The 20,506-nt window shown below is 39.7% G+C and overlaps 1 protein-coding gene across 5 annotated transcripts in view; it reads right to left on the bottom strand.

Moving 5' to 3' along the window:
• Positions 1-3,330: 3,330 nt before the first annotated feature.
• Positions 3,331-20,506, bottom strand: part of prkcz (protein kinase C, zeta) — a 239,706-nt gene continuing 222,530 nt past the window's right edge. For all 5 annotated transcript variants that reach the window (XM_033630197.2, XM_033630198.2, XM_078170316.1 and 2 more), the window contains one exon: positions 3,331-8,715. In XM_033630197.2, coding sequence (XP_033486088.1) covers positions 8,628-8,715 — 88 coding nt within the window. In that variant the 3' untranslated portion in view covers positions 3,331-8,627. The remainder of the gene's footprint in view (positions 8,716-20,506) is intronic.

Here is a 20,506-nt window from a genome sequence, read left to right as displayed (position 1 = left end):
ACCCCCCTACTGTCCTGTCCTGACATTGATCTTGGACAGTAACTCAACCCATCGGTCATTAACACAGGCACACCCATTCCCAGTCCCCAGCACACCTGTAAGCATTACCCCTACCAGCTCCGCTTTGTGGCAATATCACACTGCTGTTCAACCTCTCTGTATTCTGGTACATATTACCAGTAGTCACCATTACCCCAACCGATCACGTCACTCTTTCCCCACAAAAGCAAGTGCTCTGAGTGGTGGAGTAAATGCTGCTAATCTCCATCCCATAAAAACATTTCCTAAACATACTAAATACAAAAGTACTACTCCTGCTAGCTCTGCCCTCCTAAATACAAGGTCACTGGCCAATAAAACTTTCATCCTAAATGATTTTATCTGGAACAGTAAATTAGACCTTATCTTCTTAACTGAAACATGGCTTAGAATTGGCGATATAAGTGTATTTTCTGAATTATGTCCTCACAATTATACATTTTTTAATGTACCTAGACTCAGTCAGTGGTAGGGGAGGTGGACTTGCAGTCGTCTAAGATTTAAACTGTACACTCATCTCAGTGGAGAAACCTCCCAGCTTTGAAGTACTGATCTTTGAAATCAATTTTGACTGATTGTGTGTTGTATTACAATCTATCGCCTTCCTAAACCCAATAATAGTTTTTTAAAAAATCAGAATTCTCTGATTTTTATTGCTGTTAGTTATGACCGCATTTTATTGGTTGGTGATTTTAACATTTATAATGACCACCCTCATAATCATTGCACATCTGAATTTTTATCCGTATGTGACTCCTTTGATTTAAAACAACATGTTTCATCTCCTATACATGAACAGGGTGACACTTTTGATTTAGTTTTTACCCTGGGTTTACTCCCTCTGCCTGAGTGATTTCACCTCTGATCACAAATGGTATTATTTGATATAAACAACATTTCTGTCACTTCCTGCTCTAAGCAAACTGTGTACATATGCATTTTCAATAGCAATTCAGCTGCAGACTTTGCAGCCTGAGATCTCTAGACCAAATGGCCCCTTTGAAGGCTAGGTCATGCCGTCCCTCCAACCCAAGGCCCTGGATAATTGAAAATATCAGAAAATTGAAAAGAGAATGCAAAAGAGCAGAACGGAAATGGAAAAACACTTAACTTCACTTGTTAACAACGTATAAAAGCTTTAAAATTTACGAGTTGTCTATTTAATAAGGTTTTGTTGTTGAACAAAATGTGAAAGTCTCTTAAGCCTGTGTTAACAGCAGACCTTATTTCAGGCATCTAACCAAAAACCCACCGACTTTAAGAAGAAGGAGCTAGAAGTGCTAAAATGCTAACTCATGGGTTTTAGGACTCCTTTGTCAGACATTTTTAATGCCACTCGGAATCAAATTTAAGAGCAATTTTACAATAACCAAAAGTAAAGAAAAAAAACAGGAATGGACATTAATGACGGAGGGTGGGGGACAGTTTTGCCATAGGATTTTTATTTTTGTTTTTTACAATTTTTAATGTAGAATCTGATTTTTGTGTTCCAGGGAAAAGTCAGATGATCTACTTTAAATGTTGAAATAAAATGAACACTTTCTAGGCACAACAGGGCTGAGGGTATGCAGAATTAGAACATGAGGTTTGTTGGCATGGTTTTCAGGGGGGATTTTATGTTTTTCTGTACACGTGGAGTTCCACTGACTTGATTCATATTGTGCTGGGTTTGAAAAACTGAGCCTTGTACCAGTATCAGCCATGTCATGAAATGTTGGTTAAATAGCTAAATTTTAATTGAATTTGCACTTCTCCATGTCGTCCAGGGTACATTGACAGTTCGCTAGCAGACAGTGCTCTGAGCATCCTGGCTGGAAACAAAATGTGAGTGTTGCTGGTTCCACTGTCCTGATCTGTGTGATGTCAGTGTGAGAGGAATTCACTTATATTTTTTGAAAAATTGATGTTACCAATTCTTTTTTAGATTTTACAACATCAGGATTAGAAAAACTTTTTGAAAGACTAGTTTAATAGAGTTTAATACCTATTGGGGCTTATTTTTAATTAATTAATAAATAAATAAAGATTAATAAATTCACTGCCAAATTTTCATTTCGTTTTTTTAAGCCACTGGAATGAGAATTGCTTCTGCATTTTGGTTCTCTCACCCTCTCCTATGGCTCGCTCCCTCTCACAGATACACTCAAAGAAAGACTCACAAACATGATACATCACACACACCCCTCCACCTATCCAGATCCCTTTCTCCTGAGCGTTAGTGTGTGAGCAGGCAAAACATGTCCCTTATCCACAGGGCTCCAGACCACTACTATGGTAAATATCATCTATATCTGGACTGAAGAGCTGTTAGTTTGTTTCCATCTTAGAGGGAATACATCATCATGTTTATTGGCCCAGCGGTAGCAGTGTAACTTATGACTTCAGCGATAGTGTGGGCAGATGAAGCATATATTTTTGTACTTAAAGGGCTCCAGACTGTGACTATTTAGTTGCCTTTTGCAACCATGGAGCACTACTGTATCTTGCAAATACTGTTAATAAAATGACCGAAATAAAATAAACTAAACTAATGACTAATAAATGAACTGGAGATCTGTTATTGTGTTTCCAGCTCACAGTGAATAAATCACATTGAAAGGTGTAGTGGTAACAGTTTAACTTTCCACGAACTGCTTATGACAACCATGGACAGCTTCAAGTTCACAGCAAAAACATCAACAGTTCAAGCCCGGGATGAGCTGGGTGCTTCAAAATAATTTGATTTGCTTTGATTTGTTTTATTATAACCATACTGTATTTTACTTTATTATAACAAAACATTAACTTTATTATAACAGTAGCTGCTTTGTTTAGCTTTAACATTAACAGTATTTTTATGACAGTAGTTGATTTAACTTTATTTTAACAGTATTTTACTTTATTATAACAGTACTTTATGCAGTTATTATGACAGTAGTTCCTTCATTTCTCAAACAGTCAATCTTGCGCAGTATACCTTTAATGAATCTGCACTCTCGCACTAACATATGCACTGGGCTGACGAAAGACTGCTGATGTTTTAATATTAATTTCTGGTAAACAGTTCAAGTTTATTTTCTCCATATCAAATAAACACAGAAAAATGCTGCTATGATGGCTATTGGTTAATTGCATTTTCTAGTCTTTCAGTACGGACAGAGTATTAGGTGATCAGATGATGTGAGGATGTGCTGGTGTATGAGGCCAACTCCCAGGTGACAGACAGACAGACAGACAGACACACACACACACACACAACTGTAGCATCTGCAAAGATTTTTCTGCCATCGTCTGCAAAAAGGAAGGACTCAGTTCACGGAAAACCAGTATCATTTTTAATAATTACACATATTTACAAAGATGCATTGAAGCAAAATGAAGCATATCCAACCAGCATTGTTTTAGAACAAAAATCATGGACCGAGTTCATTTAGTTTGAGATAAAGATTCTCTGTCTTTTAGATGTCTGAGTGGCCTTCACTGTTCTCTAAAGTGGTTTCAAGGACTCCCAGTTCATCTGTTGGTCCCTCAAGGAAAAAAAAACAAAAAAACAATGCCGCCAACGTATCGCCTGATGTGCAAATAGATTACCAAAACATGACATTAATAAAATGCAGCAAAGGAGATGGAGTTTGGGGGGTTGGAGGAGGAGGCTTCATCGAATGTTGAGTGATTTCTAGCTTCTTGAAGTGTGTGTGTGTGCCTGTGTGTGTATTCATTGTGGTGGAGTAATCGGTGACTGTGGAACTGTTTCATTATCTCTCCCCTCTCTATCTATTTCCTTCCCTGCCTGTAAAGGCCCTACGGCTAATTGAGACCATTTGACTCAGGATCAGCTAATTAATCCTATTATGTGGTTATCAAATTACCACGGGTCAGATTTCATCAACTAAATCTCAGCCAATAGAGAGCTCTTCCTCTCTCCAGAAGTGCACAGACGTAGAGATCAACACAAAGCTCACTTCAGAGGCAAGGAGTTCTTTCTGTCGCCGACTTTAATCTGTGCTTGTAGTTGATATTCACACACGTGCCGTGCATGTTTGATGTTATCCCAGCCTTTCAACAGCACAAGGCTCCAAAATTTGGTTACAAATATGTTGATTGCAAGGTGGCAACATATTAAGTTAGGCTTGTCTGAACTTAAACAGCCACATTATTTGTGGTCAAATAATTAAAAAGGTTTTCATTAGTTGATGTTATGGATGCATTTCAGTCAGCACTTAAAATGCCTGTTTATACCTAGTATTAAAGGAATACCTCACACACACAAAAAAAACCTAACTGTAAATAAGTCATGTTGTGTTACCTCAAAATTACGGGAAAAAAAACCCTAACAAACGTTTTTCTTGCATGCCTCCAAGGAAAATGGCGAACACATTGATTTACTGATTGACTGGGGACCAAAAGTTTGCTGGGAACAGCAAAACTATAACAAAACATCCGTTTAAAATGTCTCACACAACTTGCTCAGTATAATTCAAGTTTCATTTATCCAGTCGTATCCAGTAGAGGCCTGCAAAAATAACAAAGTTGACTAATTGATTTATAAATGGTCACTTTGTGGGTTAGGTATTCCTGTATTCATGCGTTTCAGTGATCCAAACACAGGTGGACAGCTGAGACACATCAACATTCACACCTGTGTCTATCATGCATCTCCAGCTGACCACTTGTGTTCAGATTTTGTTACTGCCTACAACACTTAAACTATCAAGTCAAAGGGCCCCGTGCACAGTTATTACATCCACACTCTCACTAGCATGCTCGCTAGTCAGGTTAGCATTTGTGTTGGTGCAGCTGCAGATATTGCTGTCAGCAGAGTTCAACATGCCTGCTTTCACAGGGCAAAATGCACAGCTAGTGGACCATGAGGAGATACTCACTCACTGAATTAAATAAAAAGTGTATTGGATTAGAATCGCTGACTGCACCTTTAAAGTATTAAATGTCTAGTGTAGGATTTAGTGGAATCTAGTGGTGAAGTTGCAATTAACTGAAACTCCTCACATGTGCCAAGTGTGTGGGAGAACTACGGTGGCTGACACGAAACCTGAATGGCCCTGCATAGAGCCAGTGTTTGTTCATTCGTTCTGGGCTACTGTAGAACAACATGGAGGACTCTGTGGAAGAGGACCGTGGCCAAATGTAGATGTAAACTGCTCATTATTGTATTTATGCCAAAATATCCCCCTAAATCCTACACACTGGACCTTCAAAATGTCTAAAAACATCCATCACACATTGCAGTTATTGTCTGTCAGTTAACTCAGTTATATTGTTAGAGAACTATGTTGAACGGCTACTTCATTTTGAAGTGAAGAAAAAAACAAATGCCAGCATTAAAGGTAGGATCTGGAGGATTTTCAAACAAAAGAAAATATAGACATATACAAATGAAATCCTGCTTAATCATCACCTATGGGCTTCTACTCATGTGTGGTGGTGACTCTGTTTGCAGAGCTCCTGCCCTTTAACTGTATTTCAATGTTTTTGTGAGCTCGAACCGCTCCTGGGCGGAGATTTCCCCAGCCAATGAGAGAGCGCAGGTGCCGTGCCCGAGCGTGTCTGAGCGTGCACCAGCGCGAGCCTTGCCTGAACCTCTTCTGTGAAGCCTTCTTCTGTACCTCTGGGCTCCGTACACCCGGGAGAGTTAAGCCTGATAGGAGGGGCCAAATTTGAATGTGTGTTTACAAACAGCAACTGGAAAATTCTCCAGACCCTACTTTTAACATATGTAGAGAATCACTGTATTACTCTCCATGTGATGAAACATAATAAAAGGACACATATGACTCAAGTGAAACTTTGATAGGATTCCTGTCTAATAAGTGAAACTGAACTGCATATCTGCTCTGTAATCCTGTGCTTTGAGGAAAAAAACGTTTTATATTTTGTATCTTTTGGTTTCTTGATGCTCATTCAACGTCACTGCTGACAGAATGCTGTCCTTTGCTTGAACACGACAGTCACCAGTGCAAATGTGTTTACATTATATGCTGGCCTGAAGCATTTCTGATGGATCGCTAAAAACCTTTTATCCTCTTAGAAATAAAACAATATTAAAACTAAATTTTAAGATGTTTAATAATTTTAGAATGATGTCCTCCTACAACAGGAGATTAGTAATTTCATTGGATGTATATAACTAAAGGAACAATGTAACAACGTAAAGGGACAGGCCACCCCAAAATCCAAAAAACATATTTTCCTCTTACCTGTGGTGCTACTAATCAGTCTAGATTGTTTCAGTGTGAGTTGCTCGTTGTAGGAGATATCAGCTGTAGAGATGTCTGCCTTCTCTCCAATATAATGGAACTAGATGACACTCGGCTTGTGGTGCTCAAAGCACCAAAAACTTACATTTGAAAAACTCATCAGCAATGTCTCTTTCCAGAAATCATGACCTGCTAACTCAAGATAATCTACAGACCTTGTTGTGAGCAGTTTCATGTTGGAACTATTTTTTTTCTACTGAACTATACCCACCAACCGCATCCCTGCACAGAAGAAGTCTGCATCTACTGCTAGCTCATCTATCATATTTATTTTTGGTGCTTTGAGCACCACAAGCTGAGTGGCATCTACAGGGTTTCCCACACATTTATGTATTTGACATCAGCATCCACTTCCCCATCTAAATTTTTTAATTTTGAACTGTTTGTTCATTTATATAGTTTTAGTGTTACCTATTGTTTTTACAAACTACTTCAGATGAAACCGACTGCATACCCATGTAGTTTACATGTGTTTGCTGTCATTCACCTCTGCAGCCGCTGCTCCATCCATCGATCTAATCTGATCAGCTCTACTCGATTCGACCACAAACTGATTGAAAGGAAGTCTTGAATATGATCATTAAACAGCTTGAAAAGTTATTAAAAGTTCTGCTTGTGCTGCGTTCACAGGCCCAAAAAAACCCTACCCCCCATCTACCACCACAGCACACAGAATCTATTTCTGGGGGAAACACTGTATCTAGTTCCATTGTATTGGAAAGGAGGCAGGCATCTCTATGGCCACTCTCACCAACACTATGCAACTCACACCGAAACAATCTAGACTGATTAAAAAAAAGGGGAAAATAATGTATTTTTGTTATGGGGGTGAACTGTCCCTTTAAGCCGCACAGAGCTGTAGTTACACCGCGTAAAGCGAGCCTTAATACGGAGATGGAAACACACGATGAGCCCAAAATGGAAATGGAGACACATTTCCACAAGACAGCACAACCAACCGGTCACATGATATTTTTGACTGGCTGCAGATGGTCACGCAGTGGCAGCTGGTGTCGAAGAATCTGAGCTCGGCCAGCAAGCCTGTCCACACTGTGGAGGCTGAAGCCAATGCACTGCTTTGTTTTTTAGCTGAAGTCCTGATATAATGTGTTCCTAAAGCTGCCAAACTGTGATTGGCAGCAAGTATACTTTGGCTTGTATAGCCTAAACCTTTATACTGAGTGTCATCACGAATACAGGACTGTTGCTTGCATCACGACACCCATCTGTGACATGAAAAAAAACAACAACATTGAAACATCAAGCTGGATGCTTGGATGTGACTGCTGTGAATCTATAGACCAGTCATAAACAATCTGTTGTGGTTATTTCAATTGATTCATTAAAAATAAAAAAATTCAGTCATGTGTCAGGACTGAGGCAGGCTGCTCCAAAAATATTGATTCCACTAAAAATTTGAGTGGTCTGGACCAGCCCCCATTATGGATTAGTCTATCCATGGTTTCAGTTGGTCTTTACCTTCTGACGCCAAGATGGGTGAAGAGATGTTCAATAAGAGATAAGTGCAATCAGAGACATGGTAATTAATATGATCTTTGAGGCACTTCTTAAATAAAAAGTCACCCCCCCACCCCACCCCCACGTTGTTTGTGAAAATCCTAAAAGATGACAAAAAGAAATCTTTGTGGTTACGATGAAAATGTGCCACTTGCATCAATAAAAAGGCATCGTTAATTCTGGATTCACTACCTACATTATAATACACAATAATAACTTATTTTTTTCCTTCGCCATTGTACATTCTTGTTTTGTGTGAGCCGTCGCCCTCCCCCTACAAGATAGAAAAAAAAATTAACAAAAAAAAAAAGTGCACGTTAAAATTTCAAGTTCTTCAGCAGAACTGTCATATTAATCCAGGGATGTGACTCGGGATGAAATGTGTTCATGATGGCAGGCACAGAATGAAACAGCTCTCTGTTTAAATTACAAAGCTGGCCGTGCTTCAACATGAGGATGGACATTCTGAGAAAGGAATGAAGCCGAAGGAGAAAAAAAAAAGAAAAAGAAAAGGGGAAGACAACATAACAACAGGGAATGTTCTTGAAGTCCAGCGTCTTTGTTTTCCTTGTAGATACCAAGAAAAGAAGAGTTGGTATCCCAACAAAACAATCGGAATCGCCAGGAAGGAAACGTTCCCGTTCTCCAGTTTCCTTCGCCTTGTTGACAAGGTCCAGAGGGTGAGTTCGTCCTCCCTGTTGTCCTTTACTCTTCCTCCTCCTCCTCGCCTTTCAGAGTTGGCTTGCGAGTGTTTTTTGGCTGAGACGGCAGCTTGGACAGACAGTAGGTGGGCGAAGGAGAAAGCTGGTCTCCCCTTCATACAGACTCTTCTGTGGATAGCAGCAGGGGGTTGATGTATTCAAATCCCTCAAACTCTGACTGGTCTATTCTCTTGATGACGTCCCTGAGGAGATGGAGACAGAAAGAAGAATTAGAGGTGTTGTTTTATCATGAACCCAGAGCACATTATCATCCACAGAGAACCTGGATTAGAGTCTGAACAAAGGCAGCTTCACAGCTCTGACAAAAGAGTCTCCCATCTCCTTTACTCCATGTTTTTCAATCAAACTGACACAACTGGTTGGTGATGTGCCTCTGCCCTGACCCAATTACTGTGGCTGTGATCAGTACATCACAGTGAGTTTGGAAAACAGTGAACTATTTCTGAGGCATTTTATGCTTTACTGCAAAGTAGATAGCAGAGAAACAACTGGAAGTCAGGGGACAGAGAGATGGACATTAGCAAACGTCTCATATTGGATCTGGATTTGAGACTGTGGTATACCTTCAGATCACCACAGGCTTCTCCTGAACAGGATGTCTCCAACACAGATTAATTTTCTTTCCGATATTTTTGGGGGCTTCTCTTGCCTTTATTTGATAGGAGAGATATAGTGTGAAGATAATTTCTTTAAGTTTGATGACACATTTGGCCAGTTTGAAGGTTCCCACAGTCATGCAATTCCTATACAGGCTATGAAATTAGAAAAACTGTTTTCCACGCTTAGAAATGGTTTGGAGTTAAACAGAATGTTTTAGAAATATTTTGAACATGTATAGCAGGGCTCTCAAGTCTAATGCTTTTAGAGTGTGACACATGCATTTTAACCTTTTCACACTCTCACCCGCCACACCTGGTATTTCTCACGCATAAAAAAACAAATATTACAATAACGCCCACCATATATGTAGTGGAACGTGTTGCAAGATGCTGTGGTTACTAGAGGGCTCAACAAGCGCTTGTCACGCTCCAGCCAATAGAAATAAGATGCAGCTACCCATCAGCCAATCAAAAAATAACATACAGCTACCCATCAGCCAATCAGAAAATAGCATTGCTGTATCTGGGTAAGATACAGGTGATCTGACTGCAGTAAGAAGAGGGTGCACACACAAGAGGGGGTGCCTTATCACATGTGTACAGTAAGTCATCTCATCATTTGATTTTGTAGCCTACTGAATGAAATTACTTGTTGCACAAAAGGAATACAATGAGAGTTTATCTCAGGGAATATCAGCTGTTACCTAACAGTCTGACAAGACCGCGTGTCAAATTTAGACAACAGCAGCCTCATTAACAGAGTGCTGGTGGCTTAGAGGATAGAGCCTTTAGTAAAAAAGCAGCGGCCGAGTTCGACTTCAGCCTGTGGCACCCTGCTGCAAAAAATTTCACTCTGAACTGAGATCAAAACTTGAGAGCCCTGTGTATTGTTTGAAAATATGTTCATAAAAATCCCCCAACCTGCAATATATGCTTTTGGTATTAAAAAGCTAAAATTTAGTGCTGTGCTGCATCATTGACTTAACTAGTATTACATGATTTGCGTATGCAGCTAGTGAGTGGCGGGAGTTAGCAAACGCTAGCAGTTTGCTTATCTGCACATTCCTTGGAAGTGCATGTTTAATAATGTATGGCTTTCAAACTACAAATGTAATACATGAGTCGAGAGAGGCAGACTGTAGCTGCACTGGATGTAGAGCCTGCACCAGCCTGCTGGAGGAAGTGGCTCTGGTCAGCCATGCTAAAGGGAAAAGGCATCAAGAAAACCAAAAGGCTGCTCAACAGACTGCCAGTGTTGGCTCATATTTCACGCCTGCCATAGCCTGGCCAAATAACATTACCACTAAGCATCCACTGAAAACACATTGGGCATTTTATTCCATATTCAATGCTACATTTTTGGTATGATGCCTGTCTCTAGGGCAAAGCATACTGGATTAAAAGCATTATTTTTTGCATCCTATGATCGTTATAGAGACCTAACCTTACCAATTTTAAACTACACCAATAAAGTCATGGAAATGGGGTAAATTATTATGGAAAAAATTGGAAAAAGTTTTGAAAATTCATTGGTTAAAATGGGTGAGACCCTTGAAGCTTAGATGTGTTGTTTGTACAGTACATATTAAGCTAATACATTTACTGTCACAATGTCCTCAGCATTTGAACAAAACCTTTAGGAGTTTTTGGATTGGTTATGCAATTTTTAAACAATGTAGTGACAGACCTCATAATTATTTTTTCACATACTGGGAGATGAGACTTTTTTTGTGGCTTGGTTTGGACTTTCCATGTGTGCAATGTGGTAAAAACAAAATCAAATTGAAAAGCTGAAACTTTTAGCCAAATGGGTTCCCATTCCAAAAAATGATTATAATTATTTTTTTTATTATATCGCCACCATGGGGACATGCACTAGGGACTGCTGTGGTATTAAAATGAACATTCAGTGGCCCTGAGTAATCACTGAATAGTGTTTGACAGCAGACACACTACATTTTACGATATTGAGAAAGAAACTGTATTTAATTTGAATCAGCCAAATATGGCTCATACCCGATCTGCTTGAAGGCCTCATTTATAAATGTCATGTACAAGCAAAAGAAGGCAAGCAAACTTTAGCATTTGTACAAAAAACAAACACGAAGGAAGAATGTGCGGTCCTCCAGGGAGACTTACTCATGCACACTTACATCAACTGGAGAAATGAGAAACTGCCATTCTGATTGCAGACAGATGAAACACTAGAAACTCTGACATTGATACTATTGTTTAAAATCGTAATATTACCTCTCATGTATCATATATGAAGTGTTCATTTGCAAAACCAGATAAAAACCATTCTCACAACAAATAAACCAACACGTTTTCGATCATCCTGGAAGGAAGGAGAACCACCACCAATGCCCTCCCTCCTCCCATGCAGGGACTTCCAAGCACCACCCCTTTTGTGAGAGCAGGCAAACATCTGGCCAAAACATCGGCAAGAGCGAACACGACCCTCCTTGGCAAGCAGTATGACCGGGGGAAATGTACATCTGAGGTGTCTCAAGATCTATACTACATGCACCCAACAGCTGCTACACATACACTTTCTACATTTATTATTTATTTATAACAGGCAACAACAAAGAAAATAATGCCACATTGTGCATGCTTTGGTGGTCTATACAATAAATAACCAATCAAAATGAACAAATCTTTACATAAAATTGAAAAATGAAAAAATAAAATAATAAACCAACCAATCTACCCTCCAAACTTCTCTCCTCTCCTCACTTTATTCTCCACTGTTTTCCTTTGCGCTCCACCTCTAAATTTGTTTTCCTCCTCTCATTTTCTTCTCCTTCTCATTTTTTCTAAATGCAGCACCAAACTACATCAGATTTGTCAGATAAAATTATCAGAGCTGCGGTGCAGCAGAAGTAAACATTGTTTCAAAGTGTGTTTTCGGTCATAAAGACACGTTGAGGTGGGAAAGCAATTTGACATCCTCTTGGCCAGTTTGAACTCTTGAGCTGTGGGAGGCGCTATAGAGTCCCTCTGGCAACCAAAAATGTATTTAAGAAGTCCTTCATCCCGAGTGCCATCAATATCCTTAACTCAACCAAATGATTGATGAGTTTTAAACCACAGACAGACACTGAGTTGATTTATAGTGTTGTGTTTTGTAATGACTCTATTTGCCTGCTTTACTGACTGTTTGTCTACTTTTACAATGTTGTCTTTTGTGTTTGAATCAATCAATCAATCAATCATTTATAAAGCCCAATATCACAAATCACAATTTGCCTCACAGGGCTTTACAGCATACGACATCCCTCTGTCCTTTGGACCCTCACAGTGGATAGTGAGCCAAAGACAAATTTCCATCCATGGTGGACAATAAAGATATATTGTATGCTATAGTCTATTCTATTCTGCTTGCACTGGGCAGCTGGTGAACCCAAATCTGCCAGAGAGTTTGAGGGAGACAGTATGGTTTCACCCCAGACTTGCTTGTTTGTTGTTAATTAATAGTGGGTTATTGCCTAAGTTAGACTTGCTATATTGAGATGTTTTAATAGTGATTTAATTTAAAAACAATGACAAACAATGCTGAGGCTCAGGACAAACACTATCATTACCTGGCTGTTCATGAAGGAAGGTCAGGGAGACGTTGCTGCTCTGCACGGCACTCAATTTGTGTTTGTTAACTATGGTGACTGTGACAAGGGAAGTTAAAGAGAGAGGGGCAGGGCTCCTCGGTCATACAACTCGTGTTCAATTGAGATCTGATGCCAAGGTCCACATTTAAAAACTAAAATGTAAAATGACTACAAGAAATGGAAAAAAGTCTCGCAAAAAGGGCACTTAACTAGTCAGAGGCCAGAAGGGCAGGTGCTTGAGCACCACCTGGGGTCTATCTGTGCACGTGCCTGTTTCACAATATGCTTCTCCACTGGGATCTTTACAGCGGTTTGCGACACACAGCCTCTTGCCTTTTGATGGTCAGCTCTGTGCGTTGTCATTTACACAAACCAACTCACCAACAATCTGCAAGACTGGGGTAGAGATGCATGCCCAAAAGAAAAGCCCACATTTCTGGTCAGAAGGAGAATCACACCCACTTTTAAACATTATGATAGACTTGGATATCAACAGGTTTTTGGATATGTGCAAATATCACAGTGCCATGGATTTGCATAGTAAAACAAGAGTGAAACCAGTGAAAAACAAAATAAAAACTATTCTATTTTGATGCAAAGACACAAAATGGCACAGGCGTTTCCAGCTGTTCCGCTTTTCCATATTATGAACTGATAAATGACATGTTAGGGCCAAACAGTTGGAGTATGCATAGTCTGAGTGGGCGGAAGTTTGCTGCAGAGATCAGCCTCTCATTGGGCAGAACGAGCCACCCGCTGAAGTCCCGCTCTACCACCTCCGGTTGTGTAGCAGTTTTCAACCGTTTTCAACACGTCCTTTACTAACTTTTGCGGTGTTTGATCTTGCGGGGATGTAGCCATTTTTCTGCCATGGTTTGTGTCCTGTAGGTGATATTTTTGTGGGCATGTTACACCAAAACCTGTTTCCCCCGGCAATATTTTTGCAAGCGCACTGTTGCTGTGGCACCGCCCAGAACGATTATGATTGGTTGAAAGAAGTACAAGCAGCCGGGGCGTTTTTTTTTTTTCCTCCAATCTCAGAGTGAGAGTCGGCGCAGCCAGACTTTTCTTTTCTTGAGAAAGGTCTGGTGAGCGAGACTAGAGTATGCATAGCTGCATGCAACGGGAGTATTAGTGGAATATTCATTTTCATTAGCCATGTAAACAGCTTATTAGGAAATATTGTCTTTTTTGGAATAAGGGCAAAAACTGGAATATTTTGTGCATATAAACATAGTCAGTGTTAATGTACCCAAAGCTCTAGATGCATTTGTCAGAACAGCTCATAGAACACAGCACAACACTGTAGCTCACATGGTCATAACTCACCCAAATCATTAAACCTGTGCTTCAAAACAAGGTTATTGTCTCATATAAAAAGTAAATGCCCTCACAATAGTTCTCACAGTACTCTTAAATGTAGGTGGGGTTTGTAGCAGATGGTAATAGCGACACTGCTTCATCCAGTCCTCGCTTTATTTCCTTTTCACTGGTGATGCAGAGGAACATCTGCACCTTGCTCATTGTCCACAGAACTGGGTTGCCCGCCAACTTGTTTTACAGTACAAAAGAAGAACAAGCTGGGGTGTTTACTGTCCCTCTCGCAATCATGGGGTTTGTGCATTAAATCCTCGTTGAGTGAAAATTCTCTCTTGACCAATCAATGGACTGCAGTATTTCCCAATCCAACCTTTAGTTCAGATCAGTGTGCCAGGTATCTCAATAGAGGGGTGACGAAAAGCATGACACAGTACAATGGTTCTGTTGGGAAAGTTCTAAACTTTTGACAATGGAAACACAAAAATAACTGTTCTAATGTAACAAACTGAACTGAGCTGAACAGGACTACTTTGTGGTATTATTTTAGCCATGTCTTAATGTATGATATTTTTAATAATTATTTTCATTATTTTACAAAAAAACATAACAATAAATGAAGATTAAAGTAACATTTCAACTTACATCAATTATGTAAACTGGGAACCCTGCCATTCAATAATTAGTGATTGATCACGCTATGTATACGCCAAAAGAAGTCCTATGGCTGCACCCTATGTCTACTGTCAACAGTAGATCTTGGGTCAACATACCTGTGAGTGACATCACAGTAGCTACGTTCTCCTAAAGCACACGTTTTATTATTATTCTCTTATTTTGTATTCTCAATTTCATAGCCTAGGCGATGCTTTGCAGTTGAATAGACCTGTTGCCTTCTGGGAAAGTGTTTGTACAGAGTAATACACAAGGGACTGAGTGATCCCTATTTTTATATTAAAAAGTTTACAAAAGTTGCCAGTGGACAATTTGTTACTGAAGTCCCCAGAAAGAGTGTGGTTCTCTCTCACAGCTGCGCCTGGATGTGGATCGTGGTTGTGCTGCTGCCGTGGTCCTGCCAGATGCCTCCTACTGCTGCTGTTATTATTAGTCACACTTCTACTATTACTATACACATATAGTATATGCTATTATATATCAATATATACATATATACAACCAATGTTATTATTATATTATTACTTAAGTTATTTATTAATGTTATTGTAGCTATTGTCATTACTGTTTGCTGTGCATCTGTCTTTGTCTCCCTCTCTCCCTCTCTTTATGTCTCACTTTGTCATATGGATTACAGTAAATTTATCATGTTGATCTGTTCTGTATGACATCTATTGCACGTCTGTCCGTCCTGGAAGAGGGATCCCTCCTCAGTTGCTCTTCCTGAGGTTTCTACCATTTTTTTCCCCGTTAAAGGGTTTTTTTTTTGGGGGGGAGTTTTTCCTTATCCGCTGTGAGGGTCATAAGGACAGAGGGATGTCGTATGATGTAAAGCCCTGTGAGGCAAATTATGATTTGTGATATTGGGCTTTCTGAATAAAATAGAATTGAAGTGTCTGTCTTATTATATATTAAGCTATATATATTTTAATGACTGTCTTAATGGGTTGCATGTTTTCATACAAAATTAGCTTTACACACAACTATCAGAGCTAAATATGTGATGACTGCAGTGTTAAACATTCTTGATTTGCAGCCTTGAGTTGGACACAACAGTCATTTTCATGTAAAAGGATTAAAAAGTTCTGTGAGTAAATTCAAGCACAGAGCTTTTTAAAATCCATTTCATATAAAAAAATTATTTGTTTTTGTTGGCACCTGTTCTTACTGTTCTGTAAAAAGTCTACTACCGCGCATCAGCTGGAGCCCACCTGATGGGTTATTTTTTCTGTGTTAGTTTCTCTCAGAATAAATCCTTAAAACCTTCTAAAATTGCATCCCATAGTACACGATGTCAAGTGAGACAGAAAGAACATGGAGTAGACTAATCAGTGGAAGAACTCGAACTGCTTCTTTGTTTCCTGAGTATGCTGCTTCCATTAACAAAGGCATAATCACAGGTAAATGGAGCGGAACCCCATAACTAGTGGGCTCAGAGTAGCTGGGTAAAAATAAATGTACTCCCTTAGCAACACTGCTGGCTGCTTCTCTTTCAGCAACAGGCTGTTTACTCATCTGTGTGTGTGTGTGTGTGTGTGTGTGTTTGGTGATGGTGAGACAGGGAACTAAAGCCCAAAAAGGAGGCTTCTCCCTGGGAAAGGCTGAGAGGCTTTCTCCCTTCAGACACTGGGCAGGAGGCTTTGAAGTAAAGACAATAGGTGTGTTCACTGGCGTTCCCCCTGGTGTACCAGGTGGTTGGGGGTCTCACTTTAGGGGCCACTGCCAGTGTCGAACAGGTTGCAGATCCCACCCACATAGAGAGCAAGGACAAGTGAATGAAATTCTACAGTGTCTTTCTTTCAGTCCACTGACTAGAATACTGATGAAGCAAATAGTTTTCTTCCATCTGATCTCATATGAAGTACTCTCACTGTAGGAGTAGGTCAACCACCAATACAAAAATTAGATTTAGAAAATGGTGTTTTTCTATTTTGGAGTTTCGGAGAGAACAGAGAAGCAGAAAGAAAAACCACTAAGAGGGACACACAAAAGAGAGAGGAGAGGGTTTGGGAGTTGACCAAAACAAACAGTGTGTCCAACCAATGTAAATGTTTCCTTTTTTTCCAGGGTTGGATGACTTGAAAGCATTACCAGATGCAGGAGAGAGGAGGAATGACAAGGAGAGAGAGGAGAGGAGGGAGTAACGTGGGAGAGACAGAACAAGAGTAAGGCAAAGATGCATTAGGATATCTAGACAGCATTATAATTGTTTGTTTAAAATAATTACTAACATTTTGTACCAATATTAAAATAACATCGATGCTACAAGACATGTCAACAGCTACAGATACATACACTCAGAATTTCCCCTCCCAACCAAAGGCCTTTCGGCTGCCAGTTGGGTGCCAGCCATTAACCAGCCAACTTCCAGCCGCTGGAAGTCCCCCCCACCCCCACACCCATCTGTTTCCTGACTGGGCGTGTCTAGAGTCCACTATAAACACGCCCATTCAGGGTGTTACCATGAGATGGCACTTCCTTTACAAGAACACATAAACCATTACACTGAAGAATCATGTTTCTTAAGGTCATAGTTTGCACAGTACGTTTACCATACTTACAGTAGCTGCTGGAACTTTAGTAATGTTTGCCAAGCCTTAGTTTTCACTGGTTATTATTTACATATTTTTAAGTGCACTTCTCCCCCTAAAACAAGCCTGTGTGCTGAGAGACTCAACTCAGGTCTGTCTGTACAGGAGACCAGAGAGAAAGACATTTTTTAAAGTCTCTGTGTACTCAGTTCTTAGTACATTTGACACTTCTAAGTGTATCTCTGTGGTTTGGAGTTTAGTGTCTCTCTTGTGTCTCTGTTTTTAATCCAGATATCTGCTTTATTTTATTGTTAAATGTTTGCTTTTAGTTGTATAAAAGATGTGTTAAAGGGATAGTGCAAACATAAATGAAAATTCAGCCATTATCTACTCACCCTCATGCCGAGGGAGGCTCTGTTGAAGTTTTAGAGTCCTCACAACACTTGCGGAGATCTGAGGGGGGAGTGGGTAGCAACTAGGGTTGGGAAGGATTAACCGATACGACCGGATATCCGGTTTGACAAGCAAGAGATACTGCTGCGTCGGTAGCAGCCTCCTCAATCGATAAGAATCAGCCCTGAATCCTTAGATGAATCGATTGTAGAGTCATGGATTCGGGTATTGCAAGACTAGCAATTGGTTGACTGGCTTTAACAGTTCGCATCTCTAAAACAATGCGAGAGCCGGCGGCATGCTCTGTAGCAGGCATTACTGACAACGATAATGGATGTAAACATCAGCGCCAGCTTGACCGGTGGATCTGAGGAACAGAAGCTAATGCTGGTTGGATAAACCAGGGAGCAGCCAAGCCACAGGCAAGCAGCAGCAGAAACTAAAGGTGAATCCTGCCGGTTGTGGGTTGAACAGGGGGTCACAGACACAGACAGAAATACGTATTCCTGTCAAATACGGCGGCCATAGTGCTCCGGGGCGCAAGATTAACGGCTTACCGGCGACCGAGAAGCCCGGTTCCAGGTCCAAGAAGTCTTCGTCGGTGTCATGACTGCCCAGATATACCTGAACAGCCGAGCCGTGGCAGCATGCAGGTATGTGACGTGTCAGAGGAGAAACAAGCCGTTCACATTTCCACAAACCTCACCGCACTTTAGGGACTGTTCTTTACTTGTCAGGGGAGGAGGATGGCTGGTTGATTTTGATTTTATTTATTTATTTTATTTTGATCCCCCCTATGTTAATCACTTATTGATGCTGTTTTTGCAGTATGAATAAGTCAATAAGTAATTTATTCCATTGAAATATCATTGATGTATTATAGAAAAGTGATTTATCTTTTTATAAATGACAAACACAGAGTTTAGCAAACACAGAGAAATAGTCTGACATGCTGTCAGTGATAAGCTGCTAGTCATCACAGTCCATGATATCAACTAATAACAGGAGATGTCAGATTCTGCTCCTACATTGCATGTTATTATTTTATTCTGCTTTATGTTTATATTGTACAGCGTTATGATAAACTTTATTCCAGACTCAAGTTCATATAAGATACATACAAAAACACAGACAATACCATAAAAACAACACAACAAGTAGGTTTAAAACACTTAAATTTTACGTAAAGTTCACTTCACTTAAAGTTTAAAACTTCTTCTCATTTTTATATTGATCCCATCCAACAAAATGATGTTCATTCAGCAAGACTTTTTTTGGTCCATGTCTAAAAATACATACATTTAACATGTGATTTTGTTGTTGTTTGTCTTTTTATTTTATTTTTGCCAGTGCCATACAGCAACAATGCTTGGGGATGTGGTGTTTTACAAATTTGAAAATACTGTAAGAATGTCACTTTTATAGAATTGGCTTCTTTATTTTATAATGTATGATTAATGTCTACATCAACACATGTTAACCGTAGAATCGTATTGAATCGTATCGAATCGTTCTGTATTAAAAATATATCGTTTTTGAATCGTATCGTAACCCATGTATCTAGATACATATCGAATCGTCTATCACAGAGAGATTCCCAACCCTAGTAGGAACACAACTCCACCTAATGCAGGCTGATGGCACCCCAGATTAAAACATCCAAGAACACATAATTGAAACCACAAAATATCTCCATACTGCTCGTCCGTAGTGATCCAAGTGTCCTGAAGCCCTGACATAAAAAGTTGTTTGGAAAAACGAGAAAAAAGATCATGAGAGGAGAAGACAAGCAGGTGCTGGTGCAACTGAGTACAAGCTGACAATCAACACACCCCTTCATGGTCGAGAAGCCGTGATGAAGAGCACATCAAACAAGACACAGCTATCACAACTTCTGTGCACATTTGACCTCACCGCTGATAAAATCATGTTTGTGAACCACACAGACTGCATCGTCAAGCATGAGGAGACTGACGTTACCCTTGTTAGCTACATGCTGCAAGCAGCTGAAGCAGGGGCACCCATCATACGTATCCTAAGCGATGACACTGATGTATTTGTTCTGCTGGTGTACTGGTCTTGGAAGGCTGATGTTCAATCAACAGTGGGATGGCACCATCTTAGACATAAATGCCGCCATCAGGGCGTTGGGTGATAAATGTCAGGGACTCCTGGGCTGCTATGCTGCAAGTCTCAGTTGTACTGACTATTCCAAGTGTGAAGGAGGTGTGGTCCGCTGCAACAACCCATTCGCAATACATAAAGACAAAGAAGATGAGGAGGCTGAAGGAGATGAAGGAGAGAGATGATGAAGAGGGTGAAGGTCATTGAGTGTGCGACATTGTGGTTGTTGTTACAGTATTCTGTAAGTTACCTTTAATGAATAAAACAAATGTATTGTCATTTCTTGTATTAGCTAAATAACCTATTTTATGCAAGTGAGTGTTTTTTTGTTATGTTTTTACCTTGGACCTTTTTTGAGCATTTAAGAATTTTCACTATTTTGATTAAAACTGTTATTATGCTAATAATGGCATGGCTTTTAAGCTACAAATATTTGTTTCATTTTTTTATATGCACTATGCAGTACATTTACACTAACATGACCTTACTCTGAGAAGTTGTGAAGATTTTAATTTAAGAAAATTTTCTAAATTTTCCCAATAATGAGCTAATTATGCTAATTATGCAAATTGCTCAACATGCAACTCTTGGCAACTAAGCTGAATGTCATCTATAAGGCTTGTAGATGACATTTCAATCATAAAAAAAAAAAAAAAATCTTTAAAAAAAAAAGTTTGTATTACTCATTGTACATACATTTCTGGATTGATGAAATTTCCAATGGAC

Source organism: Epinephelus lanceolatus, chromosome 8 (genome assembly GCF_041903045.1).
Source record: "Epinephelus lanceolatus isolate andai-2023 chromosome 8, ASM4190304v1, whole genome shotgun sequence".
NCBI lineage: Eukaryota > Metazoa > Chordata > Actinopteri > Perciformes > Serranidae > Epinephelus > Epinephelus lanceolatus.
The sequence above is the reverse complement of the archived record's forward strand: the minus strand, read 5'-3'. Positions and strand labels throughout refer to the sequence as shown.